The sequence below is a fragment of the Chaetodon auriga genome, chromosome 2 (genome assembly GCF_051107435.1).
Source record: "Chaetodon auriga isolate fChaAug3 chromosome 2, fChaAug3.hap1, whole genome shotgun sequence".
NCBI classification, from domain to species: Eukaryota; Metazoa; Chordata; class Actinopteri; order Chaetodontiformes; family Chaetodontidae; genus Chaetodon; species Chaetodon auriga.
Window position 1 is genome coordinate 6,057,740 of NC_135075.1, and position 27,031 is coordinate 6,084,770.

Below are 27,031 nucleotides of genomic sequence, written 5' to 3' on the forward strand. Positions count from 1 at the left end.
TAGTTTTAATTGCAATCTGCAATAAGGATCATTTTCAAAAGCCAAAACATGCCTCACCAGTTTTGTCAGGACTTAGAGTAGGAATGTAAATAGCATGAGGTTCCACAAGTATTAGTATTTGTGTTATCTTTGCTGTCAGGTGAAAAGAAACAACAGCCACATCAATGAAGCATCAAATCAGATAATCAGCCACATCCTGCTAAGGCCAGCACAGTGAGTTAGAGACAATCCCTGTGTTTACATGCACAAAGTATTCTGAAAAACACAATATTCCTCAATGAATATTCCACTAATACTCACATTTATCAGCAATCAGAAGACACTCCATGTTGAATGAGGCCAAATATTCAACCACAATATGCTATTTACATGACCCGTATCAACTTAGGAATACCGTCCCATTCAGAGTAATAGTGGGAAATTAGTGTACATGTAAATGTAGTCAGTGAGTAGTAGTACATGGAGAACTGGCCATTCAAGGAAAGCGAAAAACCTCAGTAAATGTGAAACTTCTGGGTCTTCCATTACTGCACCATACAGATGGTTACATTACTGCCCACTGGAATGTGGCTCAATTTCACACAGTCAAAAAAGACAGATTGGGAATTTAATAGACTGCTGTTCATAATATTGTGTATTAGAAGGGGTCACATGAATGTACAGAAAGGCTGAGCTGAGCTGAGTTACCACTTTGTCTGATTTAGAAGCAGGAAAGGACCCAACATCCACACTTCTCCATCTGTTTCTCCACCTGCTCGCTGTGCATTAATCACACCTACACCTACACATGCACATGGACAGTGCTTTGAACAACCTTTGGACATACGTCAACACGGACACACACAGGCCTCTCACAATCACAAGCCAAAGCGGTCGCAGCAAATCCATCTCACTTGTGCACTAACATGGAAATACTGTACATATAATGTACATAAATGAACATAATGCTTTTCTGTACAATTGCGATGTTGGTCTTGTATTCTTCTCTGAGTGTGAAGGGCTTAAGGGAGTACTTATTCATGCACTGTGCCCACTGTAACATGCCCTCCCATAATACAAAGGAAAAATTAAAGCTGCGGCAAAGTATTTGTAAATTTAATATTCCGGTGAGAGTGTCACCCTCCTAAGTGCATGACAACAAAAACTTTACAGTCCTATAAAACATATGGGCTGGGGAACACCTTCATGCTTTGTTTACTCCTAACAACACCAGGATTTTTACAAGGGTGCCATAGACCACTCAGTGATTAAAATGGCCATTATGGCCAGACCCCCATCCTCCGCTAGTGTCTGGCTGACATATGGCAGTGGAGGTAATGCAGATAAAGTCTCTTAAACAAACCTCCTGAATACTGATAGTAATCTGCATGAGAGGGCCGTGAATAAACTAATTGAAAAGCCAACGGATGAGAACAATTAACGGAAAAGCATGGGCTTGGGGAAATGAGAGGCGCCCCCATCCAAAATTAACTACAAAACAAAATAAATCCAACGCGCTAAGTCTTTGGAAAATGTCTGGTGATGGAGAAAGTGAAAAGTAATTACCAGAAAAAAAGTTGTTAATTTGCATTCAGTGAATGTAATTTTGGTACTCCAAATACGTTTTTATTGTACAAAGTAGAATAAAATGTTTAAATGCACTTGTGGAATCTATAGGCACGAGTAAATTACATGAGGCTACTTCACTACAGCCGCAAATACTCATGTTTAGTAAATGTTACCATGATGTGAAGGAAGTAGAGAAAGTGATGCATGGAACTACAGCCCAGTCATTTCTGCAGTTATCTACACGTTTTGTCTCTTCCCCTCTCTCTTCATCTTCATAAGTGAGGCATGCTGTATCCAAAGCCAGTAGGGACGTCCAACTCAACTCATCCAACAATGATGAGCCTGGATCTGATTGGTCCATGCAGCTGATTCCAACGCTACATGCAAAACAGGGATAACACAAGACTGGCATCGTGTAGCATGGTTCATCGGTCTAACCATCAACCACACACACACACACACACACACACACACACACACACACACACACACACACAAGCTGCACAATTATCACACTTTTCACTATAGTACTATGTTGTTAATTCTATCCTTCGCACCAACTCCATCTTCAAGGGTTATTTGGAGGGAGGGCGGCTGACTTTGTATCAACTCACTACTCACTACTCACTACGATGACGCATGATAAAACCGATCAACCGACCAAGGTTCGTTCCAAGGAGGATATGATGTAATAAGCCTGGCTAACTGCACGGCCAACATTGGTCAAAAGGCAAGTGGAACCATGCTTGGATTAGACTGAAATAATCAGGCTTAATTAGATAAGCATCCAAAGTGGCTGTGTGAGGCAGCTACACTTTATCATTACACAGTCCTTAAACTGATCATGCCTGGAGTGAAGACAGGGGCTCACACTGACCTGACCTGAAGAGGCTTTTGTTTTTCATGAGGACGTTCACAAGATAAATGACCACGACGACGTTCAGTGGGACCTCAACAAACACAGCGTGTAAAGACTGCGAGGAAAGCCAGAAAATCACCAGGATGCCAGGACACAGAGAGAATGAGTAAAAGGAATGACAGAGTGAGTGCAAGACGGTCATGGACTCACAAGGCACGGCGTGACGGTAGAGGTTGTCTCGGATGGTCTGCTGTAGCTCGTGGTCAGGCGAGGATTTCTGGAAGCGCTGGCTCAGATAATGCTTCAGGTCCTTGTTCAGCTTGCTTCCTGTCATTGTGGACATAAACAGGAAAGCATGTGGTAACTGCATCAAAACAACTAAAAATAAAAGACTAGCAGACATACACACATTGTAAGAGTCAAAATGACACCGTTATAATTCAGAGTGAAGTGTCAAACGACCACACAGTGTGGCTCCCACAAAGAGAAATACACAAGTTTTTCCTACAACCACAGCAAAGCTAGATGCTGTGTACATAGCCGTGAATTGTACATTTGCCATCGCCACTCAGAGGGGTATCTGGCCGCAGGCTCTCCTTCTCCAACCAGCCAGGCCTAGCCAAAACTAAGACTGCTAGCACTACAGTTAGCACTGTGAATCAGCCCTCCCACCGCTACGCCATCTGGACCTCAGACACACATTAGGCTACTGAAGGGCAGCACGGCTGGAAAGTGTCCGTATGTGTGTCTGTGTTTGGTTCTGGATGTGTGTCTATGTGTGTGTGTGGCCATTACAGTCAGTTTCCAAATGACAGGCAGTGCTATGTGTGCAAACACATCACCAACAGTATGACAACATAACAGAGAAACAGAGCGGAGATGCATGATGTCACACAGAGAAGAATGGGAGAATTTACCTGATGAATACGACAATGTCTTGATCTAAATTCAATAACAATGCCGCTTCAGGCAACAACAAGCATTCTATCGCATTCTATATTAGTACATGTCCCATTATTTATTATCCATATGATTTATATCCCATCTTTACATCACTGCTGAGACCATTTTTAGTTGTCTTGCAAACAACCAGTCATAAAAGGCCCAGGATCCTGTTTCCATGGAAACTGTGTGTATGTGTGTGTGTGTGAATGTGTGAATGTGTGTGTGTGTGTGTGTGTGTGTGTGTGTGTGTGTGTGTGTGTGTGTGTGTGTTTAATAAGATGATTGAAATTGTTAGCATAGTACAGAAGAGCATTCTGCACTGGTTGGCAGAATGATTGTAGGTTCATACAATAAAAATACAATTGAAGCACAACATGAACATCCCACAGACATGATATGACTGCTGTTTATTTCAATGTGAGCTGAGATTTTGTCTGTCATTCACATCAACATAAGTAACAAGAGTGGAGGAGATGCAAAAAATGTAATTATGGTCACATTGCTACTTGTCAGATTGTCAAGTCAAGTCTGGTTTAGAAGCTATCAGGCTCACACTGCAATTAAAATGTCAATAAACAACCCTGAAGGAAACCCCATCAAAACAAAAGGTTTTTGGAAAAAAAAAAAAAAAAAAGTTCTATGCCTTTAACAAACAGTGTTGTCTGAAAATGTCAATTCTCTCAGACAAGTATTTAAATGCTATTTTTGTTCTTTACACAGACAAAAAAAAACAAAAAACAAAGGGAATTCTTGAAGGCACAGCTCTCAAACACATTTTGATTCTTTGAGATGTTTTCAGAGTTCTTCATTGTATATACTGTTTTGCATTGCTGAAAAGCAAACTTGGTTTTATTATACTTTTCATTGTACTGTTATTCTTATCACTCATGACAATTTTAGTGAGTATAGGCCCACGTCTACATATAAACATATTGTGCTAAGATAATGAGTGAGATAGTTGATTAACCATAATTAGTCACATAGCTAACAGACACTGTGGCTGTTTGGTGAACAGTCTAGGAGGAAAGGCTGAGTTTTTGCCCCACTGTCTAAGCTCCTCCTGAGAGGAAATTCTGCTCCTGGCCCTGTCCCATCCAGACATATCACTGCGTAGTAATCCTCACAACAGGTCACAACACTCACGCCAACAAGAGAGCCTAATACACAGCCTGATGAGACAGTTCTGCATTGGGATATCTGTAACATGACAGTCCTCAAAAAGACCAAAGGGGCCATATTGGAAGAGATGAGAGCTCAGCATATATTCATCTTGTTTCACTGCAGAGTACCCATTTATTTCACATCTTCTGTGGTCACTGCAATATCTCATTGCTCATACTTTTCCTGGTAAAGTTTAAGATGATTTTATATCGCACCTCCATAAAAGTGGGTCAAGCTCCAAAAATGCAGGATCCTACAATTCCCACTGAATAGCAGCTTCTTTTAGAACCTCCTTACCTGGTAAATACCCATGCCTTTCAAAATCCACACCTTCAATTTGTCTGGTGTCTGTATGCATTTCAAGTAAAATACAATCTTTCAAAAAGGTTTTAAAAAGCTCTCTTAAAAAGCCCCATTATTTTGGATGAATTTTGGATTTCTGTTCATCAAACTTGTTTGCTTATGGGCAAGCAGTTGTATAGCAGATGGTAATCGAGCCAATTGTAACCTTCTCTGTAAAAAAGGCAGCTGATAAGACAGATTGTTGTGGACCATGACAGCGATGAGCAAACTACTAAGGTTGGGACAAGTTTGGTGAGTACTGTCAGTCACAACAGACCGAGCTAACAAAATGCTGACAAAATGAATAAAGTAAAGGGGGAAGTCATAATTTCAGAAATGGTAAATCATTTTTAAAAAGTTAATTCTGGACAGTGGACAATGTGAGCAGTGTTTACAAAAGTTAACTGAGGCCTCCTACATGGCTTATCGCTGGCGTGCAATCAACAGCACCTCAAGGAGGCATTACATCAGTTTTAATCCAGTTTCATAGATCCTGTGCTCCCCTCACTCTTTCTTTGTGTATGCTTATCTTGATGAAAACAACAATGTTTAAATGAAAACAAGCAAAAATCCTTCAGTGTGAATGAAGAGGCCCACAAGGACTACAGCACTGATGAATGAGGGGAAGGATCACTTGGGGACATGTCGATTCAGGAGATAGCGCTCTCTGGCCTCCCTCTGTTTTTGGGCACTTTGTAGTCATGAATGCTGACAAGGAATATCAGGATATCTACTGATCAGCACCTGGTGTCAATATATTGTTTTTGTTACGTTCTTGCCATCATATTCTCCTTTCTTGCCCTCTTTCTTAAGTGCACGCTGACACACTCTACCTTGAACAATGCCCTCAATGCCCTCTCAAGAACTCGAAGATAGCTGACCACTGCCTTTTCATTGGCCTGTGTCGAGGTGTCGGCTGGGACCAAAGATGCCTTTGAGTCGACTCAACTCATTTTGCTGCGACCCAATATAATGTGTTGTTTCTGGTCTGAGGTCAAATACCTATCCACCACATTTCCTTTCTCTTTTCTCTTTCCTGCCCATTACTTAAAATAACAGCTCACTACTTTAAAACCACTCTGCTAAAGTGGGACCACAACGTGTGGATTTCACTCTTTTGGTTGGCTCCAAATTAGGCTTCGGTTGGTCCAAATGTAGTGCAAATACAGTCAACTGTTATCTTAGATATAAATGCCCCTTGGATTCTTCAACAACAGTCTGTCACCTTTCGTGCAAGGAGGTCAAGAAGATCACAACTCACCTCTATGTAAGCCTTTAAGGCAGCTAGTCAGCTCCTTCAAACCAATGGCAAGCATGTTAACACCATAAGCCCATTAAGTGCTACTGCGGTGCCTCGCTCTGTTATGGCACTGTGCATATACTGACTTGATCGTCAAACCTGAAATACATTAAAGACCTGAGATGTTTAAGCACAGGTTGTTCCTGTTAAAGCTAAGATCGATTGGCTCATTTTGATTCTGGTGCCTCACCACGGTTTCTTTTACTCACTTTATTTGGTATCAAGGTGATTAAAATATCGACTAGCAAATATCTGATGCAAAACCAATGACTAGCTCGAGGTGATTACCATGTTTGTAGTGCACTGTATGATTGATTAACTATCTGAATTCAACTTGACTTACAGGCAACAAATAGCAGGCACAGGCAGCAGGGCTTGGTTTGGAGAACATTTGGCCCAGCAACCACCCACCCAAATCCCTCTGCAAACAGATAATTAGAAAAGACATATCCTTCAAACACAGCCCACCTGTTATAGATTTTCTATAAGCCCCCTAAAACAAGCAAGATTTTGAGAAGGAGACACGCAATCCATGGCAGAAGGGAAGTGGGGGAGAAGTGGTTTATGCAAGAGAGAGAGAGAGAGAGAGAGAGAGAGAGAGAGAGAGAGAGAGAGAGAGAGGCAGAGTCTGTCACACAGAAAGAGAACATCAGAGTAAGCCACACAAAACATCAAAAGAGTTTTAGACACAGCCGAAATGTGAAAAGCTCCACTACTTTCCAGGCATCTCCCACTGAGCCCAGTCCTGGACCCCTCAGCTCTGATCAGCCAGCCAAGGCCCCGATCAGACATGCAGTGCCAGACATGGCACCAGCCAGACCCTCCGCTGGCAGTTGACATCTGTATTCACAGCATGGAAAAACCAAACTTCACAGAAACTCGATCCTCCTGCTCATAGTGGGAAAGGCGAGGTCTGACCGTTTTCTGCTGATTTGGAAAAGGCAGGAGTCACTTAGTTGTACGGGCCCTTCACGCTCCAGATGAGCAGTGTCATTATATCGCATAGCCCCGGTAACTTGCTTGATATTCAAAACCTACAGCTACGTTTATGCTACATAGATGTCTCCGTATGACCTGACGGCCGTTCCTGAAATTGATCTTACTTGTGTGTACTGTTAAAAAGTAGCTGAGGTTGTCAGTTCAAGACCTGGGCTCAGTCCAAAATCCAAATTTACTTACACTTGATTACTTTTACTGGAAGAATTCCTGCAATGGAAGTTTTATATGCTGTATGTGCAATTCTAGAGGAACATTCGCATGAGAAAGATCATCTTCATTTTCCTCAAATTACTGCTCAGAATGGACATGCAAACTATCAGGCTATCATTCACAGTTTTTAGCCAGTGTCGGTCACTCTGCCCATCGTCTGTCCACCACTTTGGTCCATGTCATATATGTCCAGAGTATCCTGAGGATGAAACCTAATGGCTTTGGCAATCCCCTGACTTTTTCTCCAGTGCCACTCACATATTGGGTTTCATGAAATATCTCAACATTGAATGGATTGTCATGACATGTGGCACAGACATTCATAGTGCCCAGAGGATGAATCCTGGTGACTTTAATGACAGCCTGACTTTTTCTGTAGCGCCACCAGCAGGTCAAAGTTTTCACTTATCCAGTGAAATAGTGCAAACATCTACTGGAATGCTACTTGTACAGACATTCATATTTCCCAGAGAATGTATCCCAATGACTCTGGTGATCACCTGACCTTCCCCTGACTTTTCCTCTAGCATGAGGGACCACAAATGTAAACCATGAGGTTGTGCTAAATCAAAAGCTTGAAATTTGAGGTTTTAGAGAAATGTCTCTACAACTACTTGCTGGATTGCCATGAAATTGTGCACACACATTCATGTCCCCCCTGGGAACAACTGCAAAAAACTTTGGTGATTCCTTCAGTTTTTATCTAGTGCCACCATCAGGTCAAAATCTGAGAAATCAGTCCAATATTTTGGTTTATCATCAGCGTCATCTGTATTTTGCACTTAGTGGTAGCAAAATGTTAGCATGCTAACACATGCACACCCCCACACACTACAAGATATAAGCATGGTGCAGTATATTTCAGACAGCCCAAAAAAGACAAAAACTGAGGTGTGTACTATATTCTAATAATCATTAGTAAGTCACAATACATGGCCTGCCTGCCTAGAAATAAATAACAACGATAGAAAAGGTCTTTATGCAGAGGCATCTAAGAAATGTTTTAACTTCAGACAGCACACTGAGCAATGGTAGACACAGTCACCCTCTTAACACAAAGCACCACCAATCTAAGTGACAAAGCAGAAAACACAGTCATATGCCATGGTGCCAGCCTGCTTTACACTTAGCCAAGTCAGATTTGGCAGCACCACCATGTTTGGCTAGGCACTGAGTGTTGTATCGATGTAGAATACACAAACAGTCTGGCATACAAGGTAACAAACATTTTTTTCCCCTTCCTCTCTTCAATTGTCTTTTTAACATCAAGGGACATATTGCCAGGCAGAGGCTATGATTAGAAATAAAGCCTTCCTTCAGTGGGCTGTTTATTGTTAAATTTAGTTTCTCCAAAGTGGGACATTTGAAAGAAGTGGGCTTTAAAGTCAACTGGATCTGTGCCATTCAAACCCGACCTACTATAAGACAAATATAGCTATGAGACATACATAGGCTGTCCAAAGTCATGTCTTAAGTAATCAACTCTTCAGTGAGCAGCCCATCCATGGCTCTAATTAATCAGTTAATCAGGGCTAATCACCATTTAATTGATTCAACCAGCAGCAGCTATCTACAGTTAACATGTTCATTACCACTGATCAGAGCTTAACCATATGTCATGATGATTAGGGGGCATGTAGAGAAGTCAGAGAGAGCTCAGTCCGACCCTTGACCAGATTAGGGATCTTATTCTCTAATCAGCTTGCTAAGTATGGGTCCAGGTGATTACTGGCAACTAAACACAACACCTGCAAAGTATATGTATGAAAACTGACCCACACTGCAGCCACTTTCCCTTTCAAGTGCTTAAGTCTGGCAGTTGACAAAACAATACTCTAATCTGCAGCTCTTTGAATAACCGGTCCAAGTCCCAAACCATACCGCAGGAATGTGGAGAAGACCTATCTTTTATATTCACAGAGCAGACAGGTGTGTGTGTGTGTGTGTGTGCGCCTGTGTCTGAGTGAACATCCCTGTCTCTGAGCTCAACACTATCCCCTATGTTCCTCTATTAGATGTGGCTTGCATCACAGCAATGGCCGGGCTCTGTATCCATAGCAACAGCTGCCAGATGAGTATAGACTGTGGTGACAGTGGTGATGCTCAGAGCCAGCCATCATCTGCTGCCCCCACCTGGACTAACAGGAAATTACAAAAACAAAGGAGAGCTCTGAGAAAAAGATGATGTGCAACACTGAAATAGTCACATACTGAGTTTTCAGTGTAAATGTGCTCCTCAGTGCAATGTACTGCACTGTATTAACTGAGTGTATGAGATGAGAAATGTATGTGTGTATGCCATGTTCAAAATACCAACAGAAAGATGGACACAATAACTGAAATGGCACAAAATTGAAGACTTAAAAGACAAAAAACAACCACATACCACTACCTAAGCAGGTCAAATTAAGCGGAAAGGCTGAATATCACTTCTTCATAGTTTCCAAAGGAACCCAAAATAGGCAAAATCCTTTAAATATACTTGCATTTATGCATTTAGAGCTGCAGTCTCCCTCAATCTGATTGGTTATGCACTACAAGTACGAGCCAATAAAACCGGAAGGCTACTGTGCCACAGACCACATATGCAGACTGGGCTGTGTTTCAAAGGTAACGCAGCAGATACAGCTGAAGGTACAAAAGACATCACAATCCTCTGGGCTGAAGCAGCAAAAACACCACAGTCTTATGATCTGTCGAATGGTGATTTAGAATTCGAACGTCAATGTTATGAATGAAGCCTTGAAGCTTCAAACATTTGATGGAGCCCGAGTTGCAATTTTGAATCCAAAGTGAACAAGAGTTTATGCAGGAAGGTATTTCTCAAAGCCCAATTCTCTGGGTAACTGCACATGGATCTGGCTTTAACAACATGAGCCAAAACCATCTATTTTCTCCAAGGAAAATTGTATTTCGTAATTGTAACCAGCCATGTCGTCACCCCCAACACAGCAAATAAAAACTCTGACATGAACCACACCCACTCCTAATCATATCATAAACAGGGCCTGATCAAATGTGAAATGGATCTTTTTGTGAGATTGTTAAAGAAATTACGGCAGAAACCATCGTCTGTCCACAGAGAGAAGAAATACAGGCAGAATTCAACGTCTCAGCTGTTTGATGACATGTTTCTTTAAACTGAATGAGCAATGGCAAACACCATGTTTACCACGTTCCAGATTGTTTTCATTGATTGGTGTCCTCCACATGGGAAAAACAAACCCTCACAGGATTCATTTCAGCACGTGGCTGCAGTGGAGGTGTCAATTTCCCTGTTGCAATTTGACAGTGAATTGAGAGGGACACACACATGTGACTTTGTATGGGTCTGGCTACATGTGTGCATGCGCAGTAGATTTGAGGATTTACATGAATCTCCCTTTGTGTGCGGCCATTTGTAAAGTCCATCATTTACACAACACAAGCGCCTGTCTAATTTGACAAACATCAGCATCCGCAAGCCAAGGACCCAGAGACTATAAACAATAATAGAGCGCCTACATCATGATTTATGTGAGTGCTGAACACAGCGCTATGATTTCTACATGCAGTATGAGCCTCTCCCATTGAAGCTGCCTGCAGAGAGGCTTGTGCATGATCCATCATCCTCTGACACACAGGATGGCTTTACATTTACTGTCAACAGGTATTGCAGAAGATGTGATTCTCTACACTACTAAGTCCAGAAATGTGAAAGACAAAAAATACGAACCAACCTCTAAAGTCCTTTACATCCACCATCTTCACAGAACATGAAAAAACAAAGTGACCAGTGATTAATTGTAACCACTAAACTTGAGGCCTCCTTCATGCAAACTTTCTCTAAGGCCGAGATTTGCCCAGTTAATGATGTGATTATTGACTGACTGATGCATAAGCCAGTGGGACACGAGTATTTTGGAGGTAATTACCTCTCCATCATGGCCTTTCCTCATTGACAGCCGGCATTTCAAGACCAATGGGAGTATTAGTCTCCGGTGACAGGCCAGCTGATTGGCTCCTAGATTTAAAATCAGGTCCCCCAGCTAAGAGGGCAGATCAGCATTTTTACACAGAGAAAGATGGTGAACATTAGTATGAGAAAATACAGAAAGACAGAATGAGAAATGGGATGACAAACAGAGCGGTGTGGGGGATGACAGGAAAGGTAAGGGAATGACTCTTTAACGGCTGATATGAGCAAAGAATGGTATGTTTACAGGCATTGACAAAGCGTGATAGACACTGATAAAGGAATCCTGGGACACTGCGCGCTTAAACGTTCACGCACTTAAAGTGTCATTCAGCAAAGTGCTCTTCATGTTCAAACACAGGCTAAGAGGCATGTGTCAGCAAAAAGAAAAGCCAGTCTACCGTAAATAAAAGCAGCAAGGCAGTGCTTTTCCATAGGTGTGATTAAAACATGAAATGCATTTAGAAAAGAGAGGAATTGTCTGCTTGATTGAAGACTATTAGTGCTGTGTAATCAAACACCATGAACAAGAAGTTCATGAGAAAGCCACATAGAGGACATGCCGTCTTCCTTGAAACATGACAATCCAGACCAATCAATTACATACCCACTAATGCAACAGAAAATGCCTTTTGGATCCTACACTGCCCATAATGCAGCTCAATGGCATCTTTCATTAGACCCTCCAAGCCTTGTTAATTCCCACTTCTTTCAAACTCCAGACCCACTCATTAGGCATGATCAACCATTCAGCCACTATGCAACTATGTTCACAGGCTCAGCAATATTCCTTGAGGTGAAGTTGGTGAAGCTCACCTTAAACATACCTTGATGTATCAATCTAAATATTATAGACTAATTTAATAAATCTGTCATTAAAATGAGCATTTATTCAACAAGATAAGACACGGCAACAGACAGACACAGGAGCCTGTCTACAGAAACTACAGAAACTACAGAGACTCATGAAATTACATTACAGTTAAAATAAAATCCAAAGTAAAGCAGTAAAACAAAGCAAGTTGGAGCAAAGATGTCGAAATAAAAGTCAAGGAAAGACCATCAGTTAATTACTACCAAAGCTACAAATAAATGACTATACAAATGTATGACTAAGCTAAAATTCCAGGTTTATTTACAGCATGAGACGTATTACCATAATATCTTCTGGCCTCTCTCCACCCCTATTCCATTTCACAGCAAGATAAATGAGCAACTGCTGGGTTGTAATCAGAGGCAGTGTGCAAAGTCACCCCAGGCCCACAGTGGGTGAACACTGTACTGACAGACCAACCGCTGGTCTCAGCTGGGGAGGGAGGGCAGCGGAGGGCGACCGAGGGAGGAATAACATGACAACAGGAGGCAACACGGAGAAATTAAAGCCAGATATGTACATATTAAAAACAAGGGTGTTTATGAATACAGAGGAAAGACCGGAAAACAGACGGCCATAAAGAACGAATGAAAGATTAAAGAGAGAAAGAACGAGACGTGGGAGGCCTCTTGTGAGTGTGTTCATATCTGAGACAGACCCGGAGCGAGGCACGTTCCTCCTGTCTGTCTACAACTGTACAACCAGCTGTTGGGACCCTGTGTCTTCATCATACATTTCCTGGCTTCTAATTGGCCACATGGGGAAGACTCGGTGATTCTCCGAGATTAACCGGGGCAAGCTCATTAACTCTGCCACCAGGGGGCATATGTCGCTCAGGATCATTAAGAGTGAGGGACAACCAGTGAGGGTGTGTGTGTGTGTATGTGAGTGTGTATGCTGATTACTGGGTGAATTTGCTGATGCCTGCCTGTGAGACCTTTAGTTGCAGGTGTGTGTGAGTGTGTGCCTGTATAATGAAGTTGATTACCATAGCTGCCTTCACAGATTTGTCAGTTCAGTTTTTAAGCTGATCTGAGAGCAGACAGTGTACAAATCGTGGTAATATACTGGCTTCACAGAGGAAAAGCAACTCTACTGAAACGTTACTGCACATTATACTTGACCTTTCCAGAGCTGGGTTGCACCATCTTATTTGTTACATTTGACTTTTTTTCCAATTTCAAAAAACTAATGTATTCTGTAAAACGTCAAAAAGGATTGATAATGGCCCAAAATATTATCTTCATATTGTCCATTTTATCTGACCAACAATCCAAAACTCCCAAATATTGCATTACAGACTAAAAACAGCAGTAAATCCTCACAGTTGAGAGGGTGAATCTAATGATTGTTTGGCATTTTTGCTTGAGAAATTGCTTAAATAAGAAATCAATTATCAAATTGCTGAATAAGATATTTGATCTACAAAATATATCTTTCAGTTTTTATGAGATTACAATAGCTTTATTAAATTTTTTTTAAATCAGTTAACTGTCTACTAAAATATCTATAAAATGTGAAAATTGTGAAAGCAAAGTCTTCAAAAAACACTTCAAAAACTTGAAGCTATATTATCACATAAAGCAGGAAGCAAACTTCCGCAGACGAGCAGCTGGAACTCAGATACTGTTTTCATTTCTCTTGAAGAATGGATGAACAATTAATCAATAATCAAAATAGCTGCTGTTTATTTCTGTGTTGACTGATGAATCAATTAGTCAACTAAGTGTTTCAGCTCTGGGTTGCATCATTTAAATTCATGCCTGCTTGAAAATGTGGCAAACACCATCACTGATCTCAGCCCTGAGGTCTCCACAATTGACTACTTTATATTCCACCATTTTTTGCTGTCCACTCATTTTCATCCCAAGCTCTGCAGTGTGCTTCTGTTTTCTCTCTCATCCTCGTCCATTGCCTCCTCCCTTCTTATGTAACTCCTTAACAAACCCTCATCCTTAAAATCCTTACTTCCTTCCCTCAGCCACACCCGTTGAGCTGCAAACATCAACATCCAGTCATCTTCTCCAATCCATCCATCCATCCACCCGTCCGTCTCCCTCATGCCTGGAGAGAGCATGACTGACCCACTTTCCTGCCCCTGTCACCCTGTCACACTGCTGACTCAAGACATGCTCAAGATGTTGTGTGAAGGCACAAACACACATACAGCCTCGCTAATGCGGATGAATACATTTGGCAACACATGCACACAAAAGGGACACTCGAACACACCACATCTGCTCACTGATCTAATTTTAGAAACAGGATGGGAACACACACACGTATGCACACTAACACAAGAAACAAGCATAAATAGAGATAGAAGGAAGAAAACACTTAAAGGCACATCCGTTCCTCATGTCTGACAGGACAAAAACACAAAATGCAAATGCACACGTATCATTTGCAACTTTGTCCATCACTGTCACCAGTCCTGTGGGTTATTCTTATGTGAAATCAGAGAAAGCTCCTCTTTGATCATCAGCAGCAACATACACACACATACCAGGCTTTCTGCTCGATACAGAGAAGAAACCATCAGAAATACAATGAAATAAAGCAAAACTCAAAACCAAAAACACCCACAAGTACACGGACACACACACACACACGCGCACGCGCGCGCGCGCACACACACACACACACACACACACACACACACTCAAAGCTGTGTGTGTTTCAGGGTTGTGGGCTAATAGGGCAGCAGTCACTGCTGCTTACGTCTACAGTTGTTTCTGGGTCAGCATCAGGCAACGCTCATCCAGCACCGCATCCCTTAACAGCTGACTCCAGGCCAGACATGGCGCACACACGCACACACGCACACACACACACACACACACACACACACACACACGAATGGTGCACTTGGTATTAACAAGATATTACTGAAGAGTCAAAGCAGCAAATTCTCATAGGACAAAAAGTCAATCAATAAACAAAATGATACAAATATCATGAACTCCCTCACCACACCTCAATAAAACGAGATGCATTGGCCTATGACTAAGTTGCATGCACCCAATCACCCACAAGCCATGTTGCGAGCAAAACTCCTAGCACACTCTTGATGAACCTGGAAGCCGCTCGAGTGTCGACATGGATGGGATCGCACGTGTCAATGCTTCACACTGTACTCCTGTCTTTGCGGTCATGCCTTGCAAGTGCATATGTTCATGTGAGGCTCTATGCGTGCATTGCGCCATGTGCTGTGTGTGTGTGCGTGTGTGTTCACTGCCCGTGAACAGAAGCACACACATATTTAAATACGGGCAGTGGTGATGTGCAGTGTCCTAGCAGTGTAGCATGATGAGAGAGATGAAGCCCAGTGAACCATGAGAAGAGCTGAGCGTGAATTAGAGGGAGAGTTAGAGGGCGATAATTTTATGTGTAACTGGGTTGCTCAGCCTGCTCTCATGAAGTCATTAAAAGTGAACACACCCATACACATGAACAAGACAATCTACACACACACTTTGTCAAACACACTGTCACCAGCGTATTACGACAGAGGCTCAGGTTGGATCGGGCCCAGGTCCGAGGACTAGGCCGCCAGTTCGCAGCCTTAATCCACTGCAGAGGTCTACTTCCAAACCGCGGTGACGACACACTGACATGCAGACACACCTCCCTCTTCAGCCTTCATGCAGCCATTGCTGTATGTCACACACACACTGTCACAACTTGTAAAGCACTGCTTCTTCAGAGATTCACAGGAAAGAAAAAACTGAATCTAAACTGAACTCAAACTGAAATCATGACATAATTCAAATTCAAATATGTTTCCATTTGGAGGAATAGTTTAACATTTTTCAGATCATTATTCGCTTTCTTGCCAAGAGTTTGTCTGTTTCTTTGTCATGCCTTCCATCTTTCCAACTACAGAGAATTAAAAAAAAGTGAAATACAATAAATATTATATGCATTTCTTTGTATTTTGGCATTTTAAAGCTGTATTGTAGATCAAGGCCCTTCTTAATAACAAAATGTGCCCCTGCCACTGCTATGTTCATCACTCCTCATTCCTTTTTTAATAGATAGGAAACCATGGCACTTAGATCTTTTCAGTAAAAGGTAGACTGATTTAACATATATTTGTGAGTGATCATGAAAGCCCTGCGGGCCGACCTGAGCTGATGTAAAATAAAGACTGCCGCTCTGGCGTTGCTGCAGGACCCTGCCAATTTGATTATTAGACCAACACGAGCATCTGGAGATTGTTCTGCTCAATAAGGGTATCTCGGGAGAATGAATTTGTGTTTGGAAACAGAAAGCACTTTCGTTCTGTCAATGCCCAAATCATTTGTGACGCACAAATGGTGCCGACACACTAAATAGCCAAGCTCAACCCAAGACTCTTTTGTACTGCTTCAAAGTAGAATAGTGTGTACTGTGTTTTAGTCACGAACACATACAAAGAGTTTTATGCATTTGGCCCCTGGTTTTGTACGTATTGTTATGGACAAACCCACACACAAACACTGACAAAAACAAGTTAAGAGCTCCATCTTTCACTGTGACAACTAATACTCAACAGAGCAAAGAGATAAAGACGCAGTGAATAAATGTTGCCCACCTCATGACAACAGAAGCACTCCTCCATGCAGACAGACTATTGAACCACTCCTCCTGAAAACAGTCTACTACATTTTTTGTGTGAGTTTGTGTGTGTTTGTGTGTATGTGTGTGGCAGTTGCATGTGATAATAGAGGTCAGGTCTCAAGTCTGTCTCTATTTGTCTCTCCCTCTACCAACAGTTCCCACAGCTCACGCAGCAATTTCACTTCCCTGAGACAAGGTGCAGAGACCAACACTGCACACAATAGGTTTCTGCACAGGCAAACTCTCTGTTGTACAACCTCCAGGTTTTGGTGTCCAATTCATTGAGAACATCCTTACTTACAGTGCGTCTGCAGGTCATTTAAATGTAATGGGAAACTGATGTGGGCAAAGTGTTTTGAATCTTTGCATACCAACCAGTTGACATTTCTGCTGTGTGAAGAGCAGATGCAGAATAAAAAATGTTAGATTCTTAACTATGAGGCAGCTGTTTTGTAAGGCAGTCATCAGGAATGAAAAAGACTAGCAGTGTTGTTGGTAATTTGGTGGAAGGCGAGCGCAGGAGGGCATGAAGTTCAAGGTCTCAGCGTAGAGATTTTCCTTTGTGACTCACAATGGGTGGAAGAACTCTGCTGATGGATGTTTCAAAGGCAGGAGAGCTCAGCTGGAGGTAGATGGAGGCAGGTGGGGATGGCAGGAGAGGAAGAGGGAGACCAGAGGGAGAGGCGCAGTGATATATATATATATATAGTGTTGTAGGAGAACAGAAGAAAGGGGGGACTAAATTAGTTTTAGTTACAGCCTTGATTTGCACCAACAGCTGTCTTTAAAACCAAACTGAAAACAGTCAAAGAAACAAAGTGAGCAGAAGTGTCAAGCTTCCAGCTGACTGTAACTACATCTTAAACTGGGCTATCGACTGCTCTATATTTAAGAGGCACTGATTTTAACCAAGAATATTACTTTTTGGTTACTCATTATGGAGCAAACTACTCAGCCTGTGAAAACAGTTTTCTGTGGCACTGGAGGGAACTTTCAGAAGTCTGAGAAGATAACCCTCATGATGTCATCAGGGTTATTTTGGTTTAGGGATGAAGACTATAATTTCTAATTGAAAGCCCATGTCTATATAGATTCATTTTTTAAACAGTCAGAACGGTTTAATAAACACCATTTGTTGTAAAAAGTGACAGGAACTTACTCTGGAAGGAAATGTGCACAAGGAAGTCACATGATGACTGAAATGTCACTGAAGAGATATACTAGTCCATCCTGCAGATTCAACTTTATCTAAGAGCACAAATGTGGTATAAAGAAATCTGTCATTGCTGAATGTAACCTTTCATGAGATGTTTTCAGACCCGTGCACATCTGCTGGAAGAGATGCCTGAGAGGATGTTGGCATAAGAGGAGGCAGAGAGGACGGACAGGAGAAAGCAGAGGCGGGGGAAAACGAGGCAGGGAAAACCAAAAAGAGGGGAGGGACAGGCAAAATACAGAGGAAAGGAAAAGGGAGTGAGGGGAGGAGGAAGGCATGGAGGCCTGGCAGGATGCCAGGGCAGGGAGTGTGCCACAGATGTGCCCCCACCACCCAGGGTGGGGAATGTGCTGAGTGGACAGGAACGCCCTTCACTCACACACATACACGCACACATAAACTCTGTCATTTGGGCCGTGAATGGACAGGACCACCCAAGCAATTACATGGTTCAGAATGTAGATGTCAATCAACATGTGATTGATTGACAAGTGCTTCTCTGGCTTTACTTGGCGGAAGATTTGATTCAACTTTGTTCACTCTGAGTCTTTTTAGACTCAAACTGCTGATAACACTAGTCATTACTCATCTTCTCAAGACAACAAAGACAAGAGCCGCCACTGATTCTAAGACATGTAGGAGTTCAAAACTACACAGGAACACACAAGGCAGGCTGACGAGCCACCACATCAGCATTCTACTGGCCATACTGAATTATCAAAGATCAATGCTATAGAGCATCAAGGGATGGATTTTTCCCTTTTTACTGAGTTACATAAGAAATGACCCTATTGACATTGATCGATTGATTGACTGTGCTGACACCTACTGGTCCTGTGCAGCAACGTACAACGAACACTGTGGTTCAATCCTCAGTAGAGCCAACCACCAAAATCTGTATACACTTTATAAGCAACAAACAGGATATGTCTTAAATTAAAATGCTGAACAGATGTCAGCTGTATCTGTCTTTTTGTCTACTCTCCCAGCCCAGATGGGTCGAGAGGACAGGTGGCTCACTGGGGTCTTCTGTGCTAAAAACATATGCATTCAAAGTACTATAAATGTGACCACAAGTGGCTGAAATAGATGAAAACCGCATTGCAAAACTCATCTTTTCCTTTAAAAGACTTGCCCCTGTGAGCTTTATCATGCTGTCATTTCACGTTAGCTTTATCTACAGTCCTTTGGTGAGCTGCGAAGGCTGGATGCACACCATGACTCTGGATTTTTAAGAGATCATAGGAATGGAAGGAAAATGTACTAAACGTCAGTAAAAGTGACACACCGAGTTTGGCTGTGGTGAGAGCTCGGGCGCTCAAGGGATTGTGGGCCTTTAAATGGATGAGGGGAAAAAAAGATGTCATTTTTACATCTGCAAAGAAATAACTGGCTTTAATCTCAGTGTTTTTATGCGTGTGTGATGCTGAAGACTCTTCACCTGTCCACCTTTCAGTACCCCCAACAACCTGACACCTTGCTGCATAACTGCTACTGCCATCATCAGGCTTCTGGTATGCAGACAGATAGAGTCATCCACTGTTTAAATATTATTTCAAACCCCCACTAAACAGTCAGCAGTGTGGAAATAACTGCCTCATTCCTCATCTTCATGACCTCCTCTACTCTTCTTTCTACAATTTGTGGAATGATGGAAATTCTGCCTTTTCATTCCTGTCATAGCAGGTGGGTGACAGGAAGTGTGCTTCACTCTCCAAAAAAAAAAAAAAAAACTATCTCTATGATGTGGGAAGCAGAGGTTGCACATGCACATTCATCATACTACATGTGTACCAAATGTACAGTCAAGGCAGTATTTTTCTTACCTGATGAAGCGAAGAAGAGTCATCATAATTTTCAAGCAACGTCAGGAAAACCAGGACCATGGAAGAGAGAGAGACAGACAGTAGAAAAGGAAACAAATGTTAGAAAACTCTGCAGGTCAAAGCTGAGTTGACATGAGGACTAAAATCATAACATCTCTATGTTACATTTATTAGAAAACAAGACCAATAATCTATTGTTATACTAACCCTGATGGCACTCTGAGCTAAATGCTAACATTAACATAACATTCCATCCAACAGTTATTGAGATATTTCCAGCTGGACCACAGTAGTGGACCAACCGAGTGACAAACCAAACAACAGACCGACTGACTGACCATTGTTATCATCAGTATCATGTAAAGGAATACACACAGTGTTTCCCATCTACTGTAACTTCTACATGTAAATATTAGAAGCTTCATAGGGACTATAAAACACTGCCTGACAGAAAATTGGACAAACTGGACCAGAGACTAAGATGAAAGTGAGATCAGTTGTGCTGTGTATTGATCCCGAGTTTCAGGATCGAAACGCTGCACGTTCTGCAAGCATTTCGTCCAAACACACAACCCAACTGACTGATGTGCTGACTCTGACAACTGGCAGCTAATAATCGCTTTCACAGACGACACATCGACTCAGACTGCTTGCATCTCCATAAACTCCAGTAAAATCCACCTTCAGCAAAATTGCTAAAGTAAACAAAGGTTACACAGAAAGCCATAAACTGAGATGACACACAGGCACAGCGGAAGCGTTCACTGAGTTCTGGTCCAACACAATGGATAGTATGAGCATAATTCATGACAAGCAGAATATAAAGGGGAATAGGTGATTAGGATCCCATTACAAATCCTGAGTGTAAGAGAATATAGCCTAGGTAACCCAAGACAAATGCTTAACAGGTTCTACCCTAAAACACCATCACATTGTGCCATCACTGCAGGTCATGGAGAGACAGATGAGTCACAGATGAAAATGTGGGTTGAGTTGGAAATTGACTTTGTTTTAATTAGGTGGTAAGGGCTTACGGTGTTGATGTTAGCGCTCATGCTAAGTCTTGGGCACAGTCAGAAGCCTTAGCGTTAACTCAAGGAATGTGCGAGAGCCGAACCCAAAGCTAACATTACACAGAGCTGAGGCTGCTAAGGCTTACAGGCGTGTTTATCTTGGAGGCTGGCGGGGGAAATGGAGAGGTGTAACTCTGCAATACTCTCAACTCATAAAAGCTAAAGAAAGACACTGCGACTCACCAGCACTAATACCACAGAGCAAGACACATTCTGATATGGACATGTGCACCCAAAACTCACAGAAAACTTGAAGTAATGCCTCGCGGCTGTACGCCTCCACCGAATAGTCAAGTTGCATTTACTTCCATGTCTGTCCAGACTCATACCAGCAGTGAAGACGTTGGAATTCTGTATAAGTTATTAAGTGCATTCTTTGGCAAAATGGATATTATCACTATATTAACATGTATGATTCCAGTAAATGATTTCCAGTGAGAAATATGCTGCCTTCACTTACAGAGTATTTTTGCAGAGGAGTCCAGAGGACTGATAGAGAGCTTCATCACATGGTGAAACGACAGTCCTCTGAAGCTCAACATCAGCAGGACCAGAGGACAAAGCAGCCTTTCTAACAAAATTCTTCTCTTGAAATTTCATCCAAAAATTAAAAAATAAAAGGCAATTATTCTGAGGTTTGCTGAGGTCTTTTCAAAATGTGTTTATGTGACATGTTTGTGTGATTATCTCAACCAAAAACATGTGTTTGAAACTAGTACATTTCTATTTACGCTCTACAATCTGTTTGGGCAAGAGACCCTGTGTGCATGTGTGATATGTGTGCGCAAGTGAGTGATAAAAAATATACAACAGTGTATGAAGCCATCAATATCAATATATTATCACCCCATAGCAAACAGCTGCCTACTTGCACATGCAGCAGACATTTGGATTGGTGTTTTTGGCAAACTGATGAATGCAATTTCAATAATCACTCTCCTTTTCCCCCCGTTTTGGTCTCCACCGACATGAGGGAAATATCTGGCTCTGTAGCTGCTAAATGCTCCACTACGTTCCATGTCTGGCCACAGTTTGGTGTTGGGAAGGTAAGAGGGGAAAATGAGGTGATAATCTCTTTGGGTTTGTCACTACTAGCACCCCTTTGATAGCACACGTAGTTGTTTGTTCATATAACAATACTGATGAATGGAACTTGGAAAATGCACAGTAAACAGCGCATAATGTAATTGCGACAGCTGGGTGAGGAAGGCATCTGTAAGTACTCATGGTGATGGCAAAGACTGGCAAGTCTGTTCCACTGTTGACTAGTTTATTTATACTGTACCCCTTAACAAAAAACACCCTCAGCACTCTGCTCTAAGTGTGATTTCGGGGGGAGTGACAGTTCTACAGAGGCCGGAACAAACACTGAAGAAGCTTTTTATAAAAGGTTTGCTTCATCCATGGGAAATGGACATGGCTTGGTTTTAAAAGCACCGTTATTACAAGCATATGGTTTTGTTGTGTGCAAGTGTATTCAAATTTTTACGTTGTTTTTTCTTGTTTTTGCAACAGCATGTTCTATCTGTCAACGGAAATCTACCGAAAAGCAGACAGCCGACACCTCTCATACGCCACATCCACTGACAGAGTAAATAAAGACCAAACAGAGGAGGAGGGACAAACATCCGACAGGGATCGGTACGAGCCTTGTTGATTAGAGGAGGTAATGAGTGTTCGTGAGTGAACGCTCTTTGATGCAATAAATATTCTTCAAAACTGGGGCGTGCTTGCCATTTCTGCCTACTCAGAAACCGGGCATCATTAATCATTGTTTTGGAGGGGCAAGTGATCTCCTGCAACAGGAAAATTAATCCTCCAGTAACCATAGGCAGGTAAGCCCAAATAATGATGCTGACTTGTAATGAGAGAGACAAAATGACAGAGAGGAGATGGAAGAGTGAGAAAGAGGAGCAGACGGTAGAAGGGAGTAGGGGGTGGGTGACACCGACAAGCCAATCTAGAGGATTAATTGAATGGACAGAGAGCGTGAGGAAGGAAAGATGAGAGACAACCAGAAACTCCGAGAGGTCAGTTGTAAGATTTCTCGGCACACGCTGTCAGGCACAAGGCTTCTTTTGTCTCGCTGAGCTAAGCTGAGCCGAGTCAGTCAGCGGTTTGGAGTCTCATCAAAATGCTGCATTGAAGTCAACGTAACTGAAGGGTTTCCCATAGACAACAAGAGCAGTACCGATCAATCTACATACATGTTCAATAAGCAAACTACAGCACATCAAGGCATGTTTTGTGTTAATACAAGAGTCCAACCTTAGACAGTTTTTCAGCCAGTGAGCGTCTGTCTGGGCCAAACTGCCACAATAAAAATGACCATATTACCTTTCAGCACTGTTTCGTCACTCAGATGGACTTTATTGGTGGCGCTCTATTGACTGACTCCTGCTTCGTGTTCTACGAGGCATGTCTGAACTTGGACAGGCTGCTTTTAATTTTAGTGCACCTGACTCATGGAACAAAATGCAGCACCTCCTTAGATCAATACAAGTATACCTTTGCCTTTGAAATATGTTCTTATCTTAAACACACAACCACTACATGTAATTGTTTTACATAACTGCATTTTATTTCAAATGTATATTATTTTAGATTCTAATTATTTTAATTCTAACTATTTTACATAACTTCATTTCACATTGTAATTATTTCATGTTTCAAATTATCTGCCCTAATTGCACAGCTGTATTTTAATTACCTTAATTTACCGATAAAATGATCTCTTCAGAATGTTGGTGAATGATCGGACAGGTTTAAATGCCTTTTTATTAGTGAAATTGTGGTCTGGCCTTTCCTTTATATTTGTTTGACTCGATGCTATTGTAAATGAGGATCACTCCTCAATGATCTCTGGAGTATAAATAAAGGTTGAATGAATGAAAATCAGTGATAGGTATTGTTGAAAAAGAGGCTTCATGTCCTTAACTTCCACCGACACAGACAGGTCAATATACAGCCATCCACTCACAGGGAGCTTCAACTATGAGACAACAGGACAAACACCACCCTTTTGTTTCTCCCAAACACACACATACACACATAAACATTCAGTTTCTGCCTCAGTTTTTCTGCTGATGCAGCAAAAAAATGCGGTAATGAGAACCTATGGGATTCTAGCTGTGTTTAAAGTGTGTTACAGAGGCTCTGTTGTTGGGAGCGGTGTCAGCTCCAGCTGCTGACTGACTGGATGGGGCAGACCGACCGGTCAGCCTTTATGCAGCTCCGTCAACCCATGATTTCCCCTCCACCTCGCTCACAGTTATGTAGCTGTTATGTTGAAAAGAAGTGGAGAACATCAGGAGCACCAGCTGTTTCTGCTGGAAGTTCAAACTTAGCCTTGTTATAACTTCTGTGTTTTGTCATCAATAAACTAAAAAAGGCTTTTGTGTGGAGCGGTGACAAAATTCCCACATGCTACCTGCCAGGTGTAACTGTAACATAGCTGACTGAACCAATGCTAATGTCAGCTAGCTAATACATTACAAGTTCAGAGTGAATGGGAAGATTTTAAATTACATTTCCCCAAAAATAATCAGCTTGTTGGAGGAAGTTCTCGTATCTCGTGGCTATTTTTTGCACCCAAAAATATAAAATATGCCAAGGCCTTGCAATAATAAATGAGCTCACAGCTAAAATGTTGGGAATTAAGAAGTCGAATGAAGGCAAAGTGATGATGAACAGCTACTGTAAAAACATGTAGGAAACATACATCCAATACTGTTTACAAGAACCAAAACAAAAATAGTCTGGTTGAGGAAAGACACCACCAAAAAGACCCAGAGGACACTGGGTGAGGAACAAGAGGAGGAAAGAGGGGAAGGAATGCTTGGAGGATATGAGTCAGACAGGAGGGGAGGAAAGAGAGAATGTCAGGAAAATGGGAGGGGGGCAGGGGTGAGAGGAGAGGAGAGGAGAGGAGAGGAGAGGAGAGGAGAGGAGAGGAGAGGAGAGGAGAGGAGGGTATGTTTACTTAGTCTTCTGGTTCTTCCCTTTTACCAGCCTCCATTCACCCCATGCCCCCCTCCTGCTGCCTTTAATGGACAGATCAGAGATAAGACCAGAGTGGAAACTATCTAGAGAGGGAAAAAAGGGAGATCCATCTGTCCTCAAATGAGGACTTTGCTGCGCACTCTGGACAAGAGAGGAAGAGAAAGACAGAAATACCCAGAAAGAGACAAGAGGAGAAAACACTCAGCGATAACTGGTATGGCCTGCCTGGACTCCCTCCATCACTGCAATCACATTATCTACTCTATCAGATGAAGATGCAGACACAAGAACATCGCCTGTGAGCGCTTTTTTTAAAGTTCATATTGAGGGGGGAAAAAAAGACTTTAATTTGAGGTCAGATGAAGAGACAGGTCTAAAACTTTGCAAAAGCTGTTTTCTTTTGTGTTGAAATCTTTCAACCAAGCACAATTAAGGAGGAGAGAATTAGTCGTCCATTTAAATGCAAATAAGCTTCAATCAGTGACAGCTCACTGAAAGGGGTGAATGCAGCGAGGTGTGGCTAACCCCTTAATCCACTGAAGAACTTTTTTTATGTTTGAGGAGATGGCCGTGTGGGTGACGGGGGGTGAAGCGCGGAGCACGGTGGGGCATTGTGCTCGCTCCCATCAGAAAGAGATCATCACCAACTCGCCCCATCGGCCCTCCCATGATGAACGCAGACAAGGGCACGGGCATTATGTTTGGCTACAGTTCAAGGAATCAAGGGTCAATGAGGAAGATGCATTGATGAGTAAAATTTTGAAATAAATATGTCCAGAGACACACATACATCACAGCATAATAGGTCTGAGGAAGCGATTCCTCAAGTAGTTTTGTACATAGAGGTGGAAAAATAATCTTTAACTTTCAATATTTTTGATAGGTTAATGACAGGAGGTGTTATTTTGACTGTTCTCTCTTCATTAAAACTTATTTTGGCTTTTTATAATTGCACCCCTACAATGAAAGGCAGACTTCCTGGAAGTATATTATATTTTCATTATGTTGCATCTTGAGCTCAGAAAAAACAACTTGGCTTTGCTAAAAGGAAAGTTTGCTTTGAATGAATAAGGGATTTCATTGTAATTGTTTCTAGTCAACAATAGAGACTGAACCTCTACAACAGCACTCTAATCACTCAAACTGCTCTTCTGTTCCCTATAGAACTCAATCATTTGTATTAACCAGCATACAAGCTTTCATTGCAGATTTACTGATGACACAGAGCACCAAAACAGGCTGTCATTGAGTGCCCCGCAATATCCCCAAAACATTCTACTTAACATCTTCTTTTGCTAACTGCACCAAATTTAAGTATTCTGGGTAGTTTCAAGGAGGATTAGGAGCTACTGTGATATCCTGGCCCAACCCAAACACATCTGACATACGCTGATTTAAGTCAAAACAGCAAACTGTGTAGATAAGACTCTGTAAAAACTCAAATACCAATGAAAAGGAATAACGTTCTTCTAAACCTGTGATGTTCATGCATAAAAAGATCATCATGACCCACTGGTTAGTTTCAATATGTACAAAACAAGGGAGAGCAGATGATATGAGAAATGAAAGGCAGACTGACCCCTATAAAGACTACAGATAGTTACCAGCTACATACCTTTCTGCTGTCTTTACAGTGATCACATACTGTGTTTCCAGCAATACCAGATGGACAAAAAGCTTTGAGCCAACAGCCAATTAAAGTCATACCTCAGAGGACATACAGTAGGCATACAGTGCTATATTTCCTAAGAGATACCAGTGTTCCTAAACCCGAGAGATGGTCAAATATTCATGATAATACAGAACTGCAAGACCAGCACACTGCTAACCCAGAGCATAAACGCCATCTATTTTTTACTGTGGGTGCCTGTGAGAGAATCAACCTCCGTAACCATTACAAACGCTCTCACCATTTCTTTTTAGTGAGCCATACAGGACCACAGGAGACACAGAGGATGCCATAACTTCACAGCATGCAATCCCCCATTACAGCTAACCAGAGCTGAAGTCAATAGCTGCACTTTACAGTGGAAGACTGCAGGGAACTCTGAGGGGAAATCGCGCCTGATGACATAAATGCAAGAAAAGCAAACACTGAGAAGGAGTGGATAAACGTAAT

General features: G+C 42.0%; 1 protein-coding gene across 9 annotated transcripts in view; it reads right to left on the reverse strand.

Annotated features, from left to right (window-relative positions):
• Nucleotides 1–27,031, reverse strand: part of magi1b (membrane associated guanylate kinase, WW and PDZ domain containing 1b) — a 129,201-nt gene that overhangs the window by 69,840 nt on the left and 32,330 nt on the right. For all 9 annotated transcript variants that reach the window (XM_076751296.1, XM_076751263.1, XM_076751280.1 and 6 more), the window contains exon 2: nt 2,618–2,734. In XM_076751296.1, the coding sequence (XP_076607411.1) occupies nt 2,618–2,734 (117 nt within the window). The remainder of the gene's footprint in view (nt 1–2,617; nt 2,735–27,031) is intronic.